This window comes from Lissotriton helveticus, chromosome 5_1, assembly GCF_964261635.1.
Source record: "Lissotriton helveticus chromosome 5_1, aLisHel1.1, whole genome shotgun sequence".
NCBI lineage: Eukaryota > Metazoa > Chordata > Amphibia > Caudata > Salamandridae > Lissotriton > Lissotriton helveticus.
The window spans coordinates 616,470,707-616,492,501 of NC_136065.1; the positions used below are offsets into that span (position 1 = coordinate 616,470,707).

Genomic DNA, 21,795 nt, shown 5'->3' on the forward strand with positions numbered 1-21,795 from the left:
AAGACCTAGTGTTGGTGTCCGGTCGGGCATACAACTCTCTGCATTGGTGGAATCCACACAACCTTTGCAAGGGCCGACCGTTCCAGGAACCTGTCCCACAGATTATCCTGACGGCGGACGCGTCTCTCCAGGGATGGGGAGCTCATGTACTCCACTACACGGTGCAGGGACTATGGACAATGCAGCAAAAGAAGATGCACATCAACTACCTAGAACTGATGGCAATCTTCATGGCACTGAAAGCATTCAAAGTACATCTTTGCAACAAAGTCGTGTTGATCCGGACGGACAACATGACAGCCATGTACTACATCCAGAAGCAGGGAGGTACACACTATCCACAGTTGTCTCATCTGGCTCAGAGCATGTGGAAGTGGGCCACAGTTGTCTCATCTGGCTCAGAGCATGTGGAAGTGGGCCATTTAGAGGAACATCTTCCTCATGGCGGAAAACCTCCCGGGCACAGACAATCTGATGGCGGACCTTCTCAGCAGGTACAGCCACCAAATGCACGAGTGGGAGATACATCCATCAGTACTCCGCCCGTACTTCCAGCAGTGGGGTCATCCAGCGATAGACCTGTTCGCCACAAGGGAAAACGCAAAATGCCAAAGCTTTGCCGCCAGGTTTCCTCACCCACAGTCGCAGGGCAATGCGATATGGATGAACTGGTCAGGCAGATTTGCGTACGCTTTTCCCCCAGCACCTCTTATACCGCTGGTGGCAAGAAAGCTATTGTAACACTCGATGACACTCATACTGGTTGCTCCAACGTGGGCACGCCAGCCATGGTACACCACGTTTCTAGAACTCTCCGTGGTACTGCATCAAAGGCTACACCTCACGCCCAGGCTTTTGACGCAGAGCCATGGCGACATTCAGCATCCAGATCCGCAGCAGCTCAACCTGGCGATCTGGCTCCTGAAGTCTTAGAGTTTGGCTACCTTGACTTGCCTCCTGAATGCATGGATATCATACGGGAGGCAAGGAAGCCCACTACCAGAGCTTGCTATGCAGCAAAATGGAAGCGGTTTGTCATTTACTGTGCTAAACACAACATCAACCCGCTAGATGCATCCACTCCCAACATCATCTGTTATTTGTTACATCTTTACAAGTGCAATCTAGCATACGCTTCCATCAGTATATACTTATCCGCCATAGCGGCTTATCTCCAAAACAGGCAGCATCTCTCCGTTTTCAGAGTGCCTGCCATTAAAGCCTTCCTAGAAGGCCTGAAGCGGGTCATCCCTCCCAGGACCCCGCCAGCTCCTGTATGGAACCTCAATGTGGTCCTCACCAGGTTGATGGGCCCACCTTTCGAGCCTCTACATTCATGTGAGATTCAGTTCTTAACATGGAAAGTGGCTTTTCTCATTGCCATTACGTCTCTTCGACGTGTTAGTGAGCTACAGGCGCTCACTGTACAAGAGCCCTTCATTCAAATTCACTCCAACAGGGTGGTGCTGCGCACTAACCCTAAATTTCTCCCTAAAGTGGTTTCGCAGTTCCATGTCAATCAGACCATTGAACTGCCCGCATTCTTTCAAAACCCAGAGACAGTAGCCGAAAGAATGCTCCACACTCTTGATGTCAAACGAGCCTTGATGTACTACATCGATAGGACCAAAGACTTTAGGAAAACACAACAACTCTTTGTTGCCTTTTCAACCCAGCACAAAGGCAACCCCATTTCCAAAGCAGGTATAGCCAGGTGGATCGTTAAGTGCATTCAGATTTGCTATCACAAGGCTAAGCGCACTTTAACGGTGCCTCCCAGAGCCCACTCCACCCGCACGTTGGGGGCCTCTATGGCTTTCCTTGGTAATATCCCTTTGGAAGATATTTGTAGAGCAGCCACATGGTCTACACCACACACATTTACTAAACATTACTGTGTAGATGTGCACTCCAAGCAGCAGGCAGCTGTAGGGCAGGCTGTTCTTAAAACACTTTTTCAGTCTTCCGCAGCTGGCACAGGCGGCCGCCGTTAATGGAGGGACTGCTATGTATTCTATGCTATAGATATGAATTCAGCAGCCCACATGCCTCGAACTGAATATGCTACTTACCAGTATGCATCTGTTCTTGGCATGTAGGGCTGCTGACATTCATATCGCCCGCCCTCCTCGCCGGCGCCTGTAGCGGCTGCAGACTTTTTAAAACTTACTCTTAGCATGGCCATCGCTTACACTGTTACACTCCATCTTTGGCACAATGGCTTAACCACTTGGCTGCTATGCGTTTTCCCCCCCGGTGCTGGGATTGCCCATTTTCCATTATTCATGACGAGCTGGGCTCGTCATGAGCGTGCGAGGAGGCTACACCATGACGAGCCCAGCTCGTCATGAGCGTGGAAGGGGTTAAAACAATCTGGGGATGGAGTCGATGCCCATGCGCACTGTAGTCCAGGGAGGAGCCACCTATCTCGTGATACTTCGAAGACTCTTCCAGGACAACAATGTGCAATCATCCGGACCCAACACTAGGCGGCGATCTATGCTATAGATATGAATGTCAGCAGCCCTACATGCCAAGAACAGATGCATACTGGTAAGTAGCATATTCAGTACTGATTCAGAAGGAATAGAAACTATGGTTAGAAGTTTTCCCTCAAAAGAACAAGTTACTTACTTTGGGTAATTTTCCATTGGAGTACAGCAACTTGTCAGGATAATGACAGTCATGTTCATATTAAATTGTATATTATACAACAACAATTCCTATCTGCTAAGCATCACAATAACAACTCGCGCAGAAATGCTAGCAATGCCAAACCAGTGTGTAAAGGAAATACTAAAGTGCAATAGCTCATAAAGTTCTTGATGCATGGCCACATCAAGCACAGGGAATATCAAGTTATAGCAGCTATTATTCATGTAGATATGGTAGTTAACTGTTCCTAGCTAACTGTCTATTCCTAACTAGTGGCCATACTGCTCACAAGTAATAAGCTACAGATTTAAAATGGTTGCCCTTGTCTATCCTAGAACAAAGGGCCAAGGAACTTCTAGTTTAGTTTACCCCAAAGTAACTGAATCAAGGCAAGAGCCTGCACACTCTCACAGACTTGGCGCAGAATAACTGTAGATGCTTGATGTCATCTTTCCTGCCGCAAAACTTACAATTGCAAAATTCACACCCCTCAAAATCCAATGAACAGTTTACAAGTTAATTACTGGTTGATAGAAACATCATTCTTAACTTTATATGCACAGTGCGCTCCAGTTCAGGTTGGAGCTGGTCCAAATAATATTCGAACCCCAGTTCCATCTTAAGATCAAAGTAGGCTGCCATTATGCTAGCTGGTCTTATTTTATCAAGTCTAAGGTCCCACCTAGACAACACATAACATTCTTCTACCATTTCCAATGTAGCAGTGCCAACTTTACCTGGATCCTCCCATAAGTAGCGCAATTGTACATCTATTAGTAACTTGCTAACGTGCACCAAACCAATTACTTCCCCGCATCCTACCACAACTTCTACTTTCTCCATTGTCTTTAAATATGTAGAGGCATTTGGGTTCCTAACCAGCTTATTCCAGTACAACACTGGTTTGGTTTCTGCCATGTCGGAGATCATAGTGTGAGCCAGTTTAGGAAAATGAGGCCAATAGGAGGATTCCAGGTCCAAGCCTTAGCAAGAAACGAAGTCATTTATTTTCAACTACTTGCAGTACATATAAATTACCACACCCCCATAACTGTATTTTATGTTCTAGTCAATAGGACCACGTCATCAGCAAAGAGAAGATTGAGACCTTGCTCGCATCAAATATAGGGATGTCAAGAGGGATGTCCATTAAAGCAACTGCCACATAATTTAAAAACTCTTTCCTATTAGGAATGTTCTACTGCATTCAACTGCAGGACCATATCTGATTTTAGCTGTGTTACCTATAATCGCCCTTAGAATTAGATTATCGACTCCCTGATTCTGCAAGGTTCGCCATAAGATTGTGAGATTAGCAAGATCAATTGCTGACTTCTGTTCAGTGAAGGTTAAATATAATGGTGCTGTCTTAACTACTGTATTTTAATTGTAGATCCTCTTTTAGGGGAATAGCTTGGTCTATAGTTACTATCCATTACTTGAAGCCACCTTGTTTCTCAGACTGGATATTTGCACTGTTCAAGCCCTGGAGCCATTTTTATAAGACTTTCCTGGATATCTTGCCAGCATCATCCAAAAGGGAAATTGATCATTAGTTAGAACAACAGCCATGGCCGCCTTTCTTGTATAGCGGCACTAAAATGGCAGAACGCCAGGAATACATTTGACCCAATCGAAATTTCCCGATGACTCCAAATACACAACCAGATACCTTGGGTTTAGAAGAAAGAATGGAACATTTGATCCCTTTAAATCTTTTCAGAATGCTGTAGCATTACTGGCTTGTTTACATTGTTGCTCTTGAATGAAAAGTGGTGCACCTGTAACTGTAGTCCTTACTACTTTATTAGTTACTCAGTCAGACGCTATAGCAACAATTAGCATACATCGTGTATTTCATAACTCTGCTGCCACCTCTAACTTTGTATTTCAGGGCAGGCTTCTTTGGGACCGTGTTGGAATACGGCGCCGAGAGGAAGATTTCCAGGCACAGTGTTTTAGGAGCCACCGTCAGTGTGGGAGTTCCTCAGGGTGTGTCGCTGAAAATCAAGTCAGTTTGTATTTTAATTGTATTTCATTATTTACTGAACTCTTAATTAACCACTTGTTGTGCATGTACTTAAGGGGTATCACCATGACAATGCAGACATGATGACAATACTCATAAACTAAATTGTACATGAGCCAATAATTCCTGGGTCAGAAGGAGGCTTTCAAAATGGTCGGATAGGAAGGACTTCCCCTTATGAAGGTAAGATGTTTAGGGCACAGACTAATTTTGAGAGGCAGTTCATTCTAGAATGTGACTCGTTTTGAGAAGTACTTTTCAAAAGACCCAAATGTGAAGCCTGAAACAAGGAGTAGCCGCTCATCACACATTCACTGCTCCAGTCGAGGAGGGCCCCATAATGCCCTGCATTAAAAAAATGTATTCTGGTGGTGCCCCAACAAGGAACTGGGGCACCACAACGTGTTTTTTAACAATCTGTGTGGGGCTGCAGAGAGCGCAGCAGCCCCCCCCCCCCCATTGCCAAAAAAAAACAAAAACATTATTCTCTTGGGTCATTTAAACCATACCATATTTTGTAAAGCACTCTGAGCTAGAGCTATGCTCTTCTGCTGGAGTGCCGGGCCCCCTGTGGTTAATTCTATGGCTACACTTCATGGCCTGAATTTTTTTTTAAAACACTGACCTTTTTTTAAATTTTTCATTGAAAATAACACGACAATCACTATTATTAAACATTATGTGTGAAATTTTTTTATGTACATTTGATAAATAACCCTTTCGAAACTCTTCCCTCCTTTATCCCTCCTTGCATCATATCAAACCTCTTTTACTATTCAGATTTCCCAAACAAGTCTTTCTAAACCCTTCCCTCATGTATCCCTCTTAGACTCATCCGATACCTCATCTCTCTCCCTAATCCACTTCTAGACACTCTTCCCTCCTCCATCTCTCCTTTACTCATCCCAAACCTCCTCCTACTGCTATGATCTCCAAATAAACACGTTCTAGGCCCTTCCCTCTTCTAATACTCTGCTATGCTTTTCAATCCAACTAACAGACTCACATGCCCACCGCTCAAATTAATTTCATATTTACCTATACTAATTCACCACTTTTTGGTTCCGGAGTAGTGTGCAACTCGCCGATAATCACTTTGACGCTGTTTAAGGGATAGTAAGGGCTATATAAATGCAATTACTGTTATTGGTGACTTTCACTAAGCCAGTAGGTCTTCTTTACATATGTTGATGCGCTGACCCCTTGATAAAGCCACTAGGCCCCCGGCTTTTTATATTTTGATGTTCTCACCCTTTGACAAAGCCGTTAGCTCTGTCTTACTTAAATTGACACGCTTTACACTGCTACATGACACAGTCACTCGTTTGCAGTCCGGGGAGCGGGGGGCATTCTCAGCGGGTTGGATGCAGGGCCTGGCCACAGCGCCATGGCGGTAAACATCTTAACTTTTAAAAGAAATATAAAAATTCACTGAAAAAAAAGGTTAAAGAGACTTTATGGCTAGGAATATTAATAATATTTTCCTTTACCTTAAAAAAACCTTAGAAATTCACTGGAAAAAATAGGTTAAAGTGACATTATAGTTAAGTGAAAATGTCAGTTAAAACATACCATTTTAATCAAAAACACTGGAATTCAACAGTTAGTTATCTCAAGTAAGTATAACGTCTGCCCTAAAGTAGCATTAACTCAGGCCCTCACCAAGCACAGCAAATTTCCTCGCTTGTGACATGTTCTATGACTTCATTGATAATATTACAGCAAATTCTGAAATTGTCAAAACTGTACATGGCAGTGGAGTTATAGTTACTTTAGTGCAGCACCCCGCTACACTTTTGTAACATGTTGGTGGTACCCCTCTACAGAACTGGACACCACAAAACAGTGACAAATATGTAAATGAGCACATAAAAGGCTTTATGGGGCAGTAAATAACAAATGAGAGCCTCCTTCTCATCTATTATTCTATTTGTTTAATTGTTTTTTTGGTTTCCCAGTCCTACTTGGGACACCCACCGTTTATGTATACTTGGAAGCCAAAGAAGGAGCCCCTATTCCCCCATGCCCTCTGCTAACTTCTCAGCCAGTACTCATCCTGTTAGCCTGAGGGAGCTGTTGGCTACAGAAGAGCTCCCGCCCTGCAGGAGCTGTTTCAACATCTGCTCCCTCAGTGGGAGCAACCACTCTTTCCTGCCCACGTTCAGAGCAGGGAAGAAAAGTAAATGCAGGTGCTGTACTTACTCTAGGCCTGGACTTTTGGGTCCCAGGGAGCCAATCTATAGCTCACAGAGGACAGCCACCCCCACCCCTAATTAAAATGACATGTTTTTGGGCCCCTGGGGTGGACTCTCTGCTGCTCTAACCAGGATGGAGAGGGGATCCTAAGCACATATTCCTCCCCAATATTTTTTCTCTAAAACAAGTCCCTACCCCTTCCAGGCATTGGCTCACCCCGGAAGGCTTTTAAATCCAAAGGCTGGGATCCTGCATATTTTATTTTTAATTAATGGTACAGCTGAATAACGTAACTGGGGGGGTACAGTTTATGGCCCGGTAAGGCAGGGGGATTTCTCTATGACTGCCCCACCGAGCCCAGGGGTCAGGGTATTTCCACACTTCGCCCCTGTATGATTTATTTCTACTTTTTTTTCTCAGGACACAAACTGAGTCCCCGAGTCCAAAAATGGCTACTAAATATCTAATGTGAGACAGCCAATTTGATCTTATCTTATTATCTGCCAAAGCCACTGTACTACCTTGTCTCTATATATTCATAAATGTCGAACCTTACTTTATCACGAACTACTAAATGAATGTACACCAAATCACAAGTAGCACGCTTTCTCGGTTAAAGATCTAGCTTTCTGCCAAGTTTTGTGTCATTCCATTCAACAGTGTTTGCTGTATTCACTGTTTAATATTCCTTTGTAAAGTTGAAAGAGGAACCGTTTTGAGACCCCTCCCCCTTTTTCTGGTTCCCCTCTTGATGGATCACCCCAAAAGTTTCCAAAAAGGAGCTGGGGTGGATGAAACTTTCTATTTTGAAATGTTTTGTGAAAATTCGTCACGTGGCGGCAAACTTTCTACCGCACCAAAAAATCAATTTCCAATGGAAATCCAGTCCTAAATTTAACCAAACAGTAGCAACCTTCCCCATGTAATTACAGAGTAGCAGTAGCTACTCTGTAGTTAGAGTGAGGGCTACCAGAGATAGGAATTCTCAGATTTTTCACTATTAATAACTTGGCGCTTGTTTGATAAATCTTCACAAAACTCTCCAGACCTATTCCTTTTTCTGTATTGGCAGACGATGGAATGTTTTGCGGCGATTGGTCAAAGGGAAAAAAGATAAAAGAATGCATTGTTCCATAGACTTTGTAATCACGTGCAACGGTCAAACACACAGACAGATTTCCATGACACTTGGCAGGATTGTAAGTTATGGTTAGCAAATTATCCTTTTTAGTGTTGCAGATAAGTAGTGTTAGTATTTTTATGTTATACAGCACTTAGTGATATCTGTTGTTGCATTATTTTCACCAAATTTTGCTGAAGTACTGTGTTACATAACGGTCGGTGACTGCCTTTACAAAAGTTAAAACTAGCAATGTTATTTTTAGGTACACTGTGCTCTGTGTTACGCCCTTTGACCTATAGGTAAGTGTTAGGTTTGATATGTTTCCCTCCCTATTACCACTTGAATAAAGTGGTAATAGGGAGGTAATATAATCTAGAAGTTTCTATATGTTCTTTTTAAATGTACGGAGAACTACAGTTCTTCCTCTCAAGTACCGCAATACTTAAAATTATTTAAAAATATATATTAAAACATTTCAAATACACTGTACTACACTATACTTTACAAATATAGTGTAGTACAGTGTATTTTCTATTTAGTACCATATTTAAATCTTCACAAAAAAGTCTGCGGAGTACCTCGGTAATACTTACACATTACAGCACTACTTAAAACCTTTTTTTTTTTTTAAATGAGCAGTTCACCCTAAACTTCTGTAAAAATAGAAAAATACATAGACAATGATAAATATTTTTCTATACCTATTACCACTTTAATAAAGTGGTAATAGGTGGGGAGCCACAATATAACCTACTACTTTTCCTGGGGCACGCACCCCACTTGCCTTGGGAAGCCAGGAATGCACGCTGGTATCTGGGAAAATCAGGGAGGTTAAGGCCTCCTTTAGTCTTATACATTAATTGTCCATGGCATTCCTGACTTTTTTACTCTTCCATAAGAAATCAAAGATGAATTTGTTTACTGATTAAAAAAAAAATTTTAAAGTGCACAGAAGTGAAATTGGTATCATACGCGATAAAAACTTAACAAGCGGTGCCATCATCATTTTCACAGTTTCAGCCTTTTCCCACCAAGTGAAGTATATAAGCGACAAGGCAGCCAGCAATTCTTTGATTTTTTTTATAGCATTTATTTTCATTAATGGCAATAGAGCTTTTCAAGTCTTTGCCAAACCAGATGCCTAGATATTTGAGGGCAACAGGTTGCCATTTCAAGCCTGAATTACCAATCTCTGTTGCTGTGCAGTGAACATTGAGTAGGAAAACCTCTATCAAGAGAGTAACCTGAGACAATCGAGTATCCTTCTTTCTCAGCATGATGTTCGGAATGGCGTGTTAGCCTCTTCAAGTGCATTGCAAAATAGTCTGATGTTGCCAGCGGGTAGACTACCTTTGAAAAATCCAGCCTGACAAGGAAATGTAAACGCATATGAATTCATTCCTGTGAATATAAAATGTGTTGTTAACCCGGCAAGAGGATGCTACAACTCTGAAAAGTAGTTTAATCAGTTCCCATAATTAATTACAATTTCTTCTTAATTTTAGTATTTTTGCCGAGCAAACCCGATCTTTCGCCTATATTTATCATAATTCACGCTATACACATACATATATATGTGCACATATATGGGTATATGAGAATGTATACGGAAAGCCGTCAAAATTAATTACTAATTAGGTTTTCACACTGGAGCGTTTGTGAGACTAACAGGAAATGTGAAAATGTTAACATAAGAGCTAACGTTGCTCTCGGCAATCACATTGAAAAATTGAACCACCGCAGCCCCTCTGTACAGAGAGAAATTCCGTTGCCCGGAGGTAGAGGTGTGCATGTGTTGACAAATTATTAGGACAAGAATTGCGGTGCTCTGATCTGATCAATCTGAACCTGTTACTGCGGGGCCTTGCAGCCATGTAGTTTTAGTTCTGAGGAAGCCCTGCAGTCTTTAGTTCTGCCGCTAGATGACAGAAGAGCTCCTGATAAGCAAGCCTTAGCCTGTCAATCTGGACGAAGTTTATAGTGGTTTGGGCATTAAGAGTTGCTCCAGAGGACGTTTCAAATGGAGTTAAAACAGGCATTTGCAATGCAATAGGTCTCGCATTAGGAAAGTTTAATCTATTGGTCTTGTAAATTAGTTTTTTTTATTTATGTGTTGTTTTTGAAAATAGCTAAATTAATAGCTTTGTCATTTACAATGCCAATAGTTATAACTTTCGCAAATGTGACACCTATAGCATTTGTAATGCAACATGTTTTGTATTTACGTGACTTAGATGTATTGATATCACAAATAACAATGGCTTTTAATTTTTTTAAATAATTAATACTTAAATAAAAGTGATTGTAATTTATAATGGCAATAGCTTAAACTTTTGTAAATAACTTTTTGGAAGATTATGTTCGGTGTATTTTATTGTGACGAAAATCCAAGAACAGAAGTGAAATATTAACATCTTTTTGTGACATTTGTAATAAAGCTTGAAACATTGAGAGAACATATTTGAACCAGTGATGCTGTGGTGGTGCTGAGTGATGCTGTGGTGGTGCTGAGTGATGCTGTGGTGGTGCTGAGTGATGCTGTGGTTGCGCTGAGTGATGCTGTGGTTGCGCTGAGTGATGCTGTGGTTGCGCTGAGTGATGCTGTGGTTGCGCTGAGTGATGCTGTGGTTGCGCTGAGTGATGCTGTGGTTGCGCTGAGTGATGCTGTGGTTGCGCTGAGTGATGCTGTGGTTGCGCTGAGTGATGCTGTGGTTGCACTAAGTGATGCTGCGGTTGCACTGAGTGATGCTGTGGTTGTGCTGAGTGAGCCAGGGAGACACGGACACAGACACAAACACTAAAACAGGGAGACCTTGAGAAAGAGAGGGAGAAAATAACACAAAGGGAAAACAGAGAGAGAGACACTGACAGAGCGAAGGAGACAGACACTGAGGGTGACATTGACATTGAGACAGAGAGACGCTGATACACAAAAAAGGAGACACCAACATTGAGACTGTAAATGTAAATGTACAGGAATTTATATAGCGCAAATCACCGAGCGGTTTCTAAGCGCTTGCTTAGGGAACCCGTCCTGGTATTCCCCTGTGAGATAACCCTGGCAGGGTATCCGCAAGGTGAAAGCCAGGCATCCCGCCGCGAGGGGCCGTTGTGGAGATTAAGCAAGCTATTGCCCAGAGTCGCAGAGTGTGAACCCGTGAATTGAGTAGGCACGGGAGCGAGAATTGTCGAGTCCATGGACATTTTAGGACTCAAGACCCCGCCGAGCTGGGAATTGAACCCTGGTCCTGGGCTGACCTCTGCTTCCAGGTCTGCCTCCTCTAACCAGTGAGCCACACTTCTCCAGGACAGGGAGACACGGACACTGAGACAGGGAAAAACGGCACAGAGAGGGAGACACCAACATGGAGATAGGGAGAAAACATTGAGACGGAGAAAACGCTGAGACAGGGAAAAATTGAGATAAGGAGACACTGGCAAAGAGAGAGGACGATACAGACTCTGAGACGATGAGATACCGAGATACAGACAGTGGAGCAGGGAGACATAGACAAGGACATATGGACACTGAGACAGGAAGACAGGGACACACTAAGATAGGGAGACACCAACTGTAATAGGAGAGGGAGACACTGATACGAAGATAGGGAGACACAGAGTAGGCGATATCAACGTGGAGTAGGACACACTAATACTGAGACACCAACCGTGAGACAGGGAGCCATTGGCACAGGGAGACACATACACTAAGACTCAGACACACAGATTCAAGGAGACACCAACAGAGATAGAGGGGAGGAAGGAGAGAGCACTAATGCTGGGAGAGTGATATAAAGTGACCCAAGAAACAGTGAGACACACAAAAGATCAGGGAACCACAAGCATGGACGCTGGAGCGGAATGACACGGGACACAATGCAAGCTGCAATACTGGAAAAAAAGAAACTGAAGGTGCGCGGCTGCTAAAATGAAATTGTGCCGTGCTTGTTAAAAAAAAACATACAAATTGAAAGAAGCAAGGTGCAAGGAAAATAACGGGGCGCAACGGCAATAAGGAGCAAGGCATGCCAATGTGATTGTTGTAATGACTGTTGCCAGTGAATAAGAAATTACACACAGATCACAGTAGTAATTGCATTATCCACCTAAAATATATTACAAGTGGTGTTCCATGCAGTGCTTGAAAAGCTTATTTCTGAGAAGTGCCTGTACTCTCTTATTACAATTAAGTCTCCCTTGAGAAGGCCAGTACTCTTCCCCCCCCCCCCCCCCCCCCAAAAACGTGATGGACCTCAGTACCGGACCATTTGTATAACTGTTGAATGTTAGCTGATGAGCTCTCGGTCACTGTCATTCTCTCGTTCGCACGCCCAGAGGCTTTGGGAATTTACATATGCAAACATCAGCGCTCGCCCTTCTCTTAGCCAATAGACGGAAATGCTGGTGCTGCTGAGCCAGTCACCACCCCAGTGGGTTCCAGAGACGCTTCCTGAAACCTGAACCGCGATTGGTCCAAATCAGCACATACGCTAACCTGTCCCTTCCGCATTGTTTGTTCCCCAGCCAGGGCAGGTGGTTCAGTTTATATGAAAACTATAATTAAAACAAAAGAGCGCCTAGCGAAATAAGCGTTTTAAAGGGGAGAAATAACCGCAGCGGTGCAGCCCCAATGACCAATATTTTTATAGGGAACCAGCCTCGTACGTCTGTGAAGCATGAGCGACAGAATTTAAAGTAATTTCAGTTATTTTGTGTTATTTCCCGAGCGCAACTGTCACAGGGAGCTTACGGAATACAGCAAAGCCGGCCACGTGACAAATTAGTAATTTGACATTTTTATTTTGTAACGGGGTGAGGTGGAACACAAGACAAAACCGATAGCGTTGAAATGAAAAGCTCTACGTGAGAAGGGCAAACAAAATAACGGATCATCTCGGCGCAATTACCTTTGCGAAGGTGACGGTGTCCAGAGGTACGGCTCCCTTGGTATGCAGAGCATCGTTACTTTTCAAACATAGCGCAAATAAAATGAGCGCGAGAGCCGCAGCAGCACCTCTGCCTGACGCAGCCATGGCGAGAATGGATCACATGAGCTGATCGATGCCTGCGGCGTGGGAGGATGGCCAGCACGCGTGTGTCCTGTCTGAGCTTTCAGCACCACCAATGCAATGCAAGTTTAATTACTAGAAATGTTAATACCGTTAAGAAAACCGTGATAAGCTATTTCAGCAATAGGAAATAAAGGACACGGAAGACACTGAGGTTAGGATGCATTCTCTTCTTTGCTTTATTTAGAATAGCAGCCTTGTAACATAACCATAGAGAAATAAATGTACAGATGGTCACTGACTACAGTACCCAAGATACATGGAGAAAAAAAACTACAAGATCCAGGATCAGTAAGGACAGTCCTTATTAACAAGCAAGCTCTTGGCATTGCTGGGGGAAGTGGGGAGGAGAAACGAGAGACACGGCCTGACGGCCGTAAAAGTGACAGTACGGCCGGCCGGCCGTGAATAATTAGGGGAGGAGAAATGCCTGAGGCAGAGCGCACGCTGGGGATGCCTGTGGGAGGGAGGCAGATGGCTTTGATGTGCATGCGCTTTTCACGGGCACTGCATGGAATCGCCCGATGGTTAAGCCCCTATATTCTCGCAAACGAATTGACAGGCGAGACCTAAAAAGAGTATTTTTGGGTAGCAGAAGCTGACTCTGAATGAGGTCTTGGAATCCATGTTTGGACAGAGGACCGACAGTTTGCCGGGACTAAGCCCCAGATGCATCAGCATACATTTTGCGATTCCTTATTTGCGAAAAATAAGGAATCGCAAATAAGGAATTGCAAAATGCAATGCATCAAGAAATTGCCCAAAAAATTGCGATTTCTTAAAATTCCTTAATTGCGACTCACAAATTGCGAGTCGCAATTAAGGAATACCTCCCCATTCATTCCAATGGGCCTATAGGCCCATAGTAATGGATGGGAAGACAATCTCACTTTGCGAATCGCAAATAGCGATTCGCAAATTGAGATTGCGATTTCAAGGGTGCAGGGGTGTCCAAAGGACACCCTGTTGCACCCCTGAAATTGATCTGTGCACATGTGTGTGCGCAACATGAAACTTTGAAAAATTAACTTTAGTGCATTTTTCAAAGTTTTTGCCGATTACCATGAAGTTGTTCTTCATGGTAATTTGCGTGCCCTATTAGCGAAATCGCTATTTTTTAAACTTTAATGCATTGCATTTAAGGAATCTCAATTTGAGATTCCTTCAATGCAAGTAATCGCAATTTAGCGAATTCTAATTTTGCGATTTTTGCATTTGGGGTGATGCATCCCAAATGCAAAAATACCGGTCGCAAAGGGGCAGATTCTGAGAATCTGCCCCTTTGCGAGCGGATTTTTGTTTGATGCATCTGGGCCTATATGCGTATAATGTGTGTTGGCTACTCACGGGCATGCCAGCGTCTCATCTGCAGAGTAATGTTAAATATTGTTTTTGCTGATGCCTTGTGTTCTTGAACTAGTTGAAGGGATTGGAGGACGAGGAATGTCTAGGAAGCTCTGCACGTGATCTGGTGATAAGAGTATGGGTAATTTTCAGGAATTCAATGGACTGGATGAGAGAAGCCCGACTCAACAGCACCCTCCAAGCGGCAGAAAGGAACAGTCCCGGATTACCAAATAGGCAACTCCCCTTAGGGGCCCCGCGACAACGGATCAAAATAATATTGATTTGATCTTGAAAGAAAATTATCTGGCTAGCTTTCCTAAATTGTTTCCAAAAGATAGAAATAATGAATCAAGTAAGATCCCGAAATTTCGCCTGCCTAGGGGCCTCCACAGAGTTGAACCCGGGACGGAATGTTTCCGTCATCCATTTTGCAAAAAGCTTAGCTTGAATCCAGTAGCACCAGAAGACACGTGTCTCTTTTCACTGACAAATTCAGTGGATTCTTGCATATTTTGAGAGTGCATCCACTTCTAAAGCAGATTCCAGACTGTGAGGAGTAGATGGCTGCCGACGGGCGTTCGTCGTTGGGCAACTATTTTTGTCTGGAGGATTGTGAGTTCAGTAAAGGAATTGAGACCGCATAATCAGAAGCCTCCGGTCCTGACATAGAATTGTAAACATAATCGGACGTTTGATGATGCCTGTCGTTGTAAACTGCTAGGAGGGTTGCTTTTTCAACTGCGAAATGGATAGGATCTCTGCACACTCTTAGAAGAACTTGCCCACTTCTTTATTATTTAGCAAACATATTTAGAACTGTAGGCAGCACATGTATACTTCCTATAGTCCCGAGGTAAATAATACTAGGCAGATTAAGGGACTTTGGTTATTATTTTGCGAATTTGCGACATTCTATTAAACATACCCCGCATGCAAGTGAATCTTGTTCTCTTCTCAATAGGAAGCGATTGTCAGATCCCGATTGCTTTGAAATGTTCTTGCAGCACTCAGTCGCCACTTTGACTCTCCAGAATAGTGCGGGAAATACTCCTGCACCCATTCCAGGGTTTTCAGTGGTGATTTACCTTCAAACCAGGCACATAAAACAAGCTATAGTGCAGTGATTGTCCTGACTGGAGAAAACGTTATAGGATTGACTAGGCCAAGAAACAGGCCTTCTCCTACCAAGCACCGAAGATATGAAAGTCGACCACTTTCAGATTCAGAAGACTCCAGCAGGTATAAATGAAGATTCCCATCTTCAAGCAACACCGGGTCCCTGGCAGCGCTCGCATCCACATTCTGCAGTCTGATTCCTTTCTGTACCGCCTGCTCTCTACAGTGCACTATTACCCACATGCATGTCACTAACCAGTAGGCAGTGCTTAATTTGTGCCGGTGGTGGGCACCAGCACTGGTTCTAAGAGACCTGTGCAGATTATTCATCATTGGCAAAAAAGAGAAAAGTGGAAGAGAGAGAAAAATAGGAGAACAGAGAAAAGAAGTTAGGGATGAAAAACAGTCCATAAAAGTAAGATTACGGGCCAGATGTACGACCCATTTTTGCATGCGTAAACAGGTTTGCGACATCGTTTGCGCATGCGAAAACATATTGGGCCATGTACATAGCCTATTTAGCGAGTCGCAATTTATTTGCGACTCGCTAAATAGGTTTTGCAACTTGCTATTTGGAGGGGCGTTTCCTTCCAAATAGCGAGTCTCAAAACAAAGTACTAATGTTTTGCAACCACAATTGCAGTCACAAAACACTCGCAATTATCACCTACTTCAAGTAGGTGGTAATGCATTTGCAAATAGGAAGGGGTCCCCAGGAAACCCCTACAAATGCATTATTTTGCATGCAAAATTATTTTTTAAGGGCAGGCAGTGGTCTCATATGCATAAGAGTAATGCAACCATTAGCCAAGGGTAATCCATACGCATAAAAGAAATGCAACCCATAGCTGGGGCGAATCCATATGCATAAGAGTGATGCAACCCATAGCAGAGGGTAATCCATACGCATAAGAGTGATGCAACCCATAGCAGAGGGTAATCCATACGCATAAGAGTAATGTAACCCATAGCTGAGGGCAATCCATTTGCATAAGAGTAATGCAACCCAAAGCTGTGGGAAATCCGCATGCATAAGAGTGATGCAACCTAGTATGTCCTGTTACAAAAAGGTATTCTAAAAGTGATCAGACTACATTCTACTTTCTACTGGAGTGAAGACAACTGTTACAGGACTATTTTTATACTTAAAATCTGCGAGACTCCCCAAGTGTGCTTCTGTGCACACATTGAAAACCACAACAGTAGATATTTATTCCAGAGTTTGTGGCGGACACAACAGTCCTGCAAGACATGTTCTTGCATAGGATCTGTGGAAGTCCGGACAGGCCTTCTGGATCACTGCTGTGTTTGCGAGAGGAATGGTGCCTATAAGTTAGAGTGATATCTATGAACAAGTTAGGTTTCTGTAGCTATGGAGTCTTGTGGTTTGTGCACGTGACCTCTCTAGCTTCCCTCTCTCCTCTAGTAGCTGTAAGGTATCCTCATGTCCTGTTGCTGTTGTGATTCAGAACTGATGTAAATACGAGGTACGAAGGATAGGGTTTAAGGCAAGGAAATATGGAAAATGTCCTACTTTCGCCTGCTGATGTATTGAAATATTAAACATACTTCAATAGTATCTTGTCAAAGACATAAATGAGTTTACTTTCTGTTTCCCTGGATCTCCCAGTTTTAAGAGGTGGGATTCTGAAAGAGCAGGAACATGCAGACCAGGCTTAGTGATCCATAACAGGCACCATGTTCACTGCAAGCATTACACCCATGATAACAAGAACAAAGGGCACTATAGTTGCATGAGTGGGGTGAGACCCCACCAGCATTGGGAATTCTAAGCACTTTGCCTAAATGGCATGGGGACACAAAAGAGTATTTTGAATGCCATGTTTGTAATAAACCTGGAAATTTGGAGGGCAAATGAGAGATCCCATTAGATTGTATGGGATGGACTCGGTCCACCGAACCCATTTTGATATATAATATAAGCAACACATTTGATCTGTTTTATCACTGTTACTTGCATGTTTTTCATTTTCAGAGTACTGACAATTTCTCTTAAATTTCTTTGTGTTACTCTTCTATGTTCTAGGTTAAATAGAGCCAGTCAGACATATTTCTTTCCTATCCATCTGACAGATCAACTGTTACCCAGTGCTGTGTTCTATGCCACCGTGGGACCCCTGGTGATATACGTCGCCATGCACAGGCTGGTCATCAAACCCTACCTCGAAGCCCAGAAAGAAAAGTGAGTATGTAGGAAAGCTGAACACCGTGATCACACTGTGATATTTGAGTAATATGTCCTATAGCCAGTCCTCCATTTACACCTTTTGCCCAGACTTCCAAAACGCGACTTCCAAATATGTAGAACATGTTGTTAGGAACTCTGTATGTGGATTTATTATTTCAGCATTTAGTAGAATGTGAAGTAAAATGCACATAGGTGACATAGTGATGTTGACTCCATGACCAGCTGCGCCCTTTCAATTATATCATTACAAAATTCTCATACTCTAGTAGTCCCAAAGCAATGACCCAGCGCTTCCTAAAGTTGGCCACGGTCCCCCAAAGTCTTCCCTTTGAAATTGTCCATGAGGAATTAGGTATAGACTTTCTCATCGACCAGCTACACCTTGGCCCTTTAAAGCTTTGGAACATGATTTGGTTAAAGGAGGAACTTCGCTTTAGCAGATTAATTCTGCAGGACTGTTTAAAGCTGGACAAACCACTCCTGATTCTGTGGTTGTCGTATGTGCCTTGTAACCTGCGGGCCTTAGGGAGGCCCGACTTGTTTGATAATCCCTCTGCGTTAACACGTTCTGTGGGCAAAAAGCAGTAATAACGCTTAGAGAAAAGTTGGTGCCTGAGCGCGAGGATTTAGCATTAACAAAGTACTCTATGCAGCATGCAATTTCAGTTCAAATTGTCAGGACAATAGAACCATACTTAACCTGGAATATGATATGCCATCAACGTCATTTGTTGATTCACGTCAGGTTGAACCTATTTCCTCCCCTTATCCCTTATAATCACAGTTGCTTTTCGTATTTGGACCTGTCCTGCTGTGATTGTGACAACATAACGATTAATGATACTTTACATGTCACCATGTTTTGTCCAAAATATAATAACCTGAGGCATTAGTTTATACTTCCACTTTTAAAGCCAATGAATATTTCCCAAGTCAGGCCCACTTTATTGTTTTTACAGCTTTTAAATTCTCCATTAGTTTGCTTTTTCCTTGTACGTTTTTTGTAGGGAGTGTTAAAATATGAATGACTTTGACTATGACAATCTGTGCGTATACATTTATGATCGTTTGTCTTTTCTGATTTTATTTGTCAAATCAAAGAAAGTTTTTTTTTGATTGATTGATTGATTGATTCAATTCAGCTAGTCCTGAACAACTCCTTATGTATTGAATCCACTGTGAATGAAATAGTGGCTAAAGGTTTTTCCAACTTAGGGCTTTAATGATCATATTTAAATCTTCTGATCATGCTGGCTTTATCTTTTCAAGGGCCTCATCGACTTCCTCTTCAGGACTTGCATGCTTATGAACAATGGTAGCTGAGAGCAGGTTAATTGCAATAAACTTCATTAGCTCTCACCATGTACAGTTTACCACTATGCTATCCGTGCAAGCAAAACTTTTAACCAAAAATACCTCACTTTATCACTCTTTTGTAAGATGCTCGTTGTATCACGCATGACCACAATGTATCATCCACATGCATTTCGTCCATCCTAAAATTCCTGCTTATACCAAACTTTTGCATTAGCTCTCAGTTATTACTTTCTAACTAATGGATACACCAATTGTATGGCTGTACGTGCAATTGTTAAGGTACCTCCTAATTTCAACATAGTCTTTCCTAATTGTGTCTGAAAAATGTTGTGTGAGCTTGTCTTTGAAGTCATATGCAATATGAGCTACAGAACTTTATAGAAATGTGTTTACCATGTATTTGGAAATTCTTTATGGGGATAACATATTGTAAAGCCCGACGATCTCCAAAAATTAGGGAACCGATGCCGTCATATGTTACATATCGTCCTATAATATAGTTGATATACAATGTATCTCAGATCATGACTAAATAGGAAGTTCTCCTGTTAGTATCTAAATTCAGAGCTAGAGATTTCTGCATCACATTTGAATTTAAAATGTAAAACTTTTAATCTACAAGATTTACAGTACACACCTTTTTTCTGTTGAAAGGTGTGTGAATTGTTTGATAACTAGTGGGCTCCTCATTTACACTCCACTATAATATAGTAATATGGCCACACAGCATAAAGCTGCGGAGTAAAATGAGAAGTATTTTCACATTATGTCGCAACCTCAGGTGTTTGAGATTCACCTTTTCTCCTTATTTTTATTTAGATGTAAAAATATAAATGTTAAAGAAAATCAGTGTAACATTTTATGAATATTTTAAGCATGTATGCTGCACCACTGCTTTTATTTGATAGAAACAGGAAGGGACACTAACCACTTAAACTTCCATGGTACCCCTGGGATGCCACCATGGCAGTTGCCTGTGACTTTCTCTGTGACATAATTGTAAATGAATTAATTCGTGAGATTCAAGGGCAAAATGGTGATCAAGCAGCAGTGATTTACAGAAGGAAGTCATACTTGGGAAAATGAATAATATTTCATTGAGTTTGATTAGACCAAGGATGCTTTTCCCATAGCTGAGTAAGTCCCAGCAAAAAACTGGTTCTATACCCTTATCTTCCCTCTCTCACCTCCCCTGCCCCCTCCGATACTTTTCTCTCTCCTTTCTCTCCTTTCCTAATTGTATTGCCTATTTTTTGGGATTTATTGTGTAATTGTTGAACTTTTTCTGTTACATTGTTGATTCTCATTTAAAGCGCTCTGATACCTCTGGGTCTAGTCAACGCTATATAAAACTCTATTAAAAATGTTTTTAAAACACAAGAAGCTCAGAAGCCGCTTCTGTACGAAGCAGTCATTTCAGAGCCGGTGAGAACAATAGGAAAAAGAACAGCAAGTCCACTTGCTACCCAGAAAATCTTGGAAAAGTCATTCCATTGAGGGACTGAATTGCCTCCTTTCCTGAGGTGCAGTTGGAAGTTGTATTGCAACTTGAGTCGAAACCTGAGTGAAGTTAAATGGCAAGTTGCAACGGCTACGTATTTTTTGGGACACTGTCCGTGTTAGCGAGGATTACCATGCTTAACTGGGCTTGATAAACTTAAATATTGTAGGTGATATCGATCAATGGTTTGCATACTGGCCAATAGTAGACATGAGTATTGTTCCTGGGACCCATTAATGCAAGATGGGCTGCTAAACCTCTGCATCAGTTTCCCGGAAAGCTTTGACTGCTGCTGGTTGTCTAATCAAGGGTCTCTATGCTCTGTTAGTAGGGCCATTGTAATTACGTGAATTTACGGCAGCTGCTTTATCCACATAATTCTGGATTTTTTCATGAATCACAAGGATCAGAATGTGCGAAAAAAATTCAAACCCAAATGCAGGCATCGCTGGGCAGTGCGCAAGTTTCTACCTGGAACATTTCACCTTTTGATTGCTGTATTGAGTCAGTAAAGCGGTGCGCATATTGCGCCTATTGTGTCAAGATCTTGAACTGATGGGCATGAAGAAGGGCATATTGTACAGTTGGAAACAACCCAACACTGTTAAATTGGATTCCAAGGGGGTGAGAATGAGCCCTTCCTTCTACTAAAAATTATAAATATTAACCGCAGTATAGTTGCTTAATTACATCTTGGTGTCCTCAGAAAAGTACTCATTTGAAGAGGGTGTAGATTGCCAATAAAAAGGCGCTCCTGTTCATCTATGCAAGTCAAAAGAATTAATTGTTAGGGAGTAACATTTAGAAAAAGATAACCTGGATATTTCTCTGATCAGAACACTTTGTATTTCCAAAAGTGCTGGGATAATTATTTTCGTTATCTATAACTCGGGTTTCAAAGTAGCTAGATATTAACGGCACAGAATATTTTTCATAAATTGCCATAATTCACACAGACGTAAATGTAGTCAACACTTGTGCATAATGTTATCATCCCTTGCATCTTGTGTATATAAGAGTATTGAATGCAATTAATTGCTTCAACATAATCCGCGTTGCACACGTTCTCCTGGTAACCAATCGTCTGGGTTTTATCATCATTGGCGCTATTTCTATTTCGTGAAGCGGTCTGAGCGCCAGCTATATTGAGCCAAAGATTTTCATTCCAACGGGTAAACATTGACTGCAGAGTGATTGCTCTTTCATTTTGTTTGCCAATCAAAAGCAAGTTGG

The 21,795-nt window shown here is 42.3% G+C and overlaps 1 protein-coding gene across 1 annotated transcript in view; it reads left to right on the forward strand.

Annotated features, from left to right (window-relative positions):
- The window catches only part of DNAJC11 (DnaJ heat shock protein family (Hsp40) member C11), a 536,755-nt gene that overhangs the window by 463,001 nt on the left and 51,959 nt on the right, over positions 1-21,795 (forward strand). The window contains exons 10-11 of the mRNA XM_078642976.1: positions 4,550-4,666; positions 17,583-17,738. Coding sequence (XP_078499102.1) covers positions 4,550-4,666; positions 17,583-17,738 — 273 coding nt within the window. The remainder of the gene's footprint in view (positions 1-4,549; positions 4,667-17,582; positions 17,739-21,795) is intronic.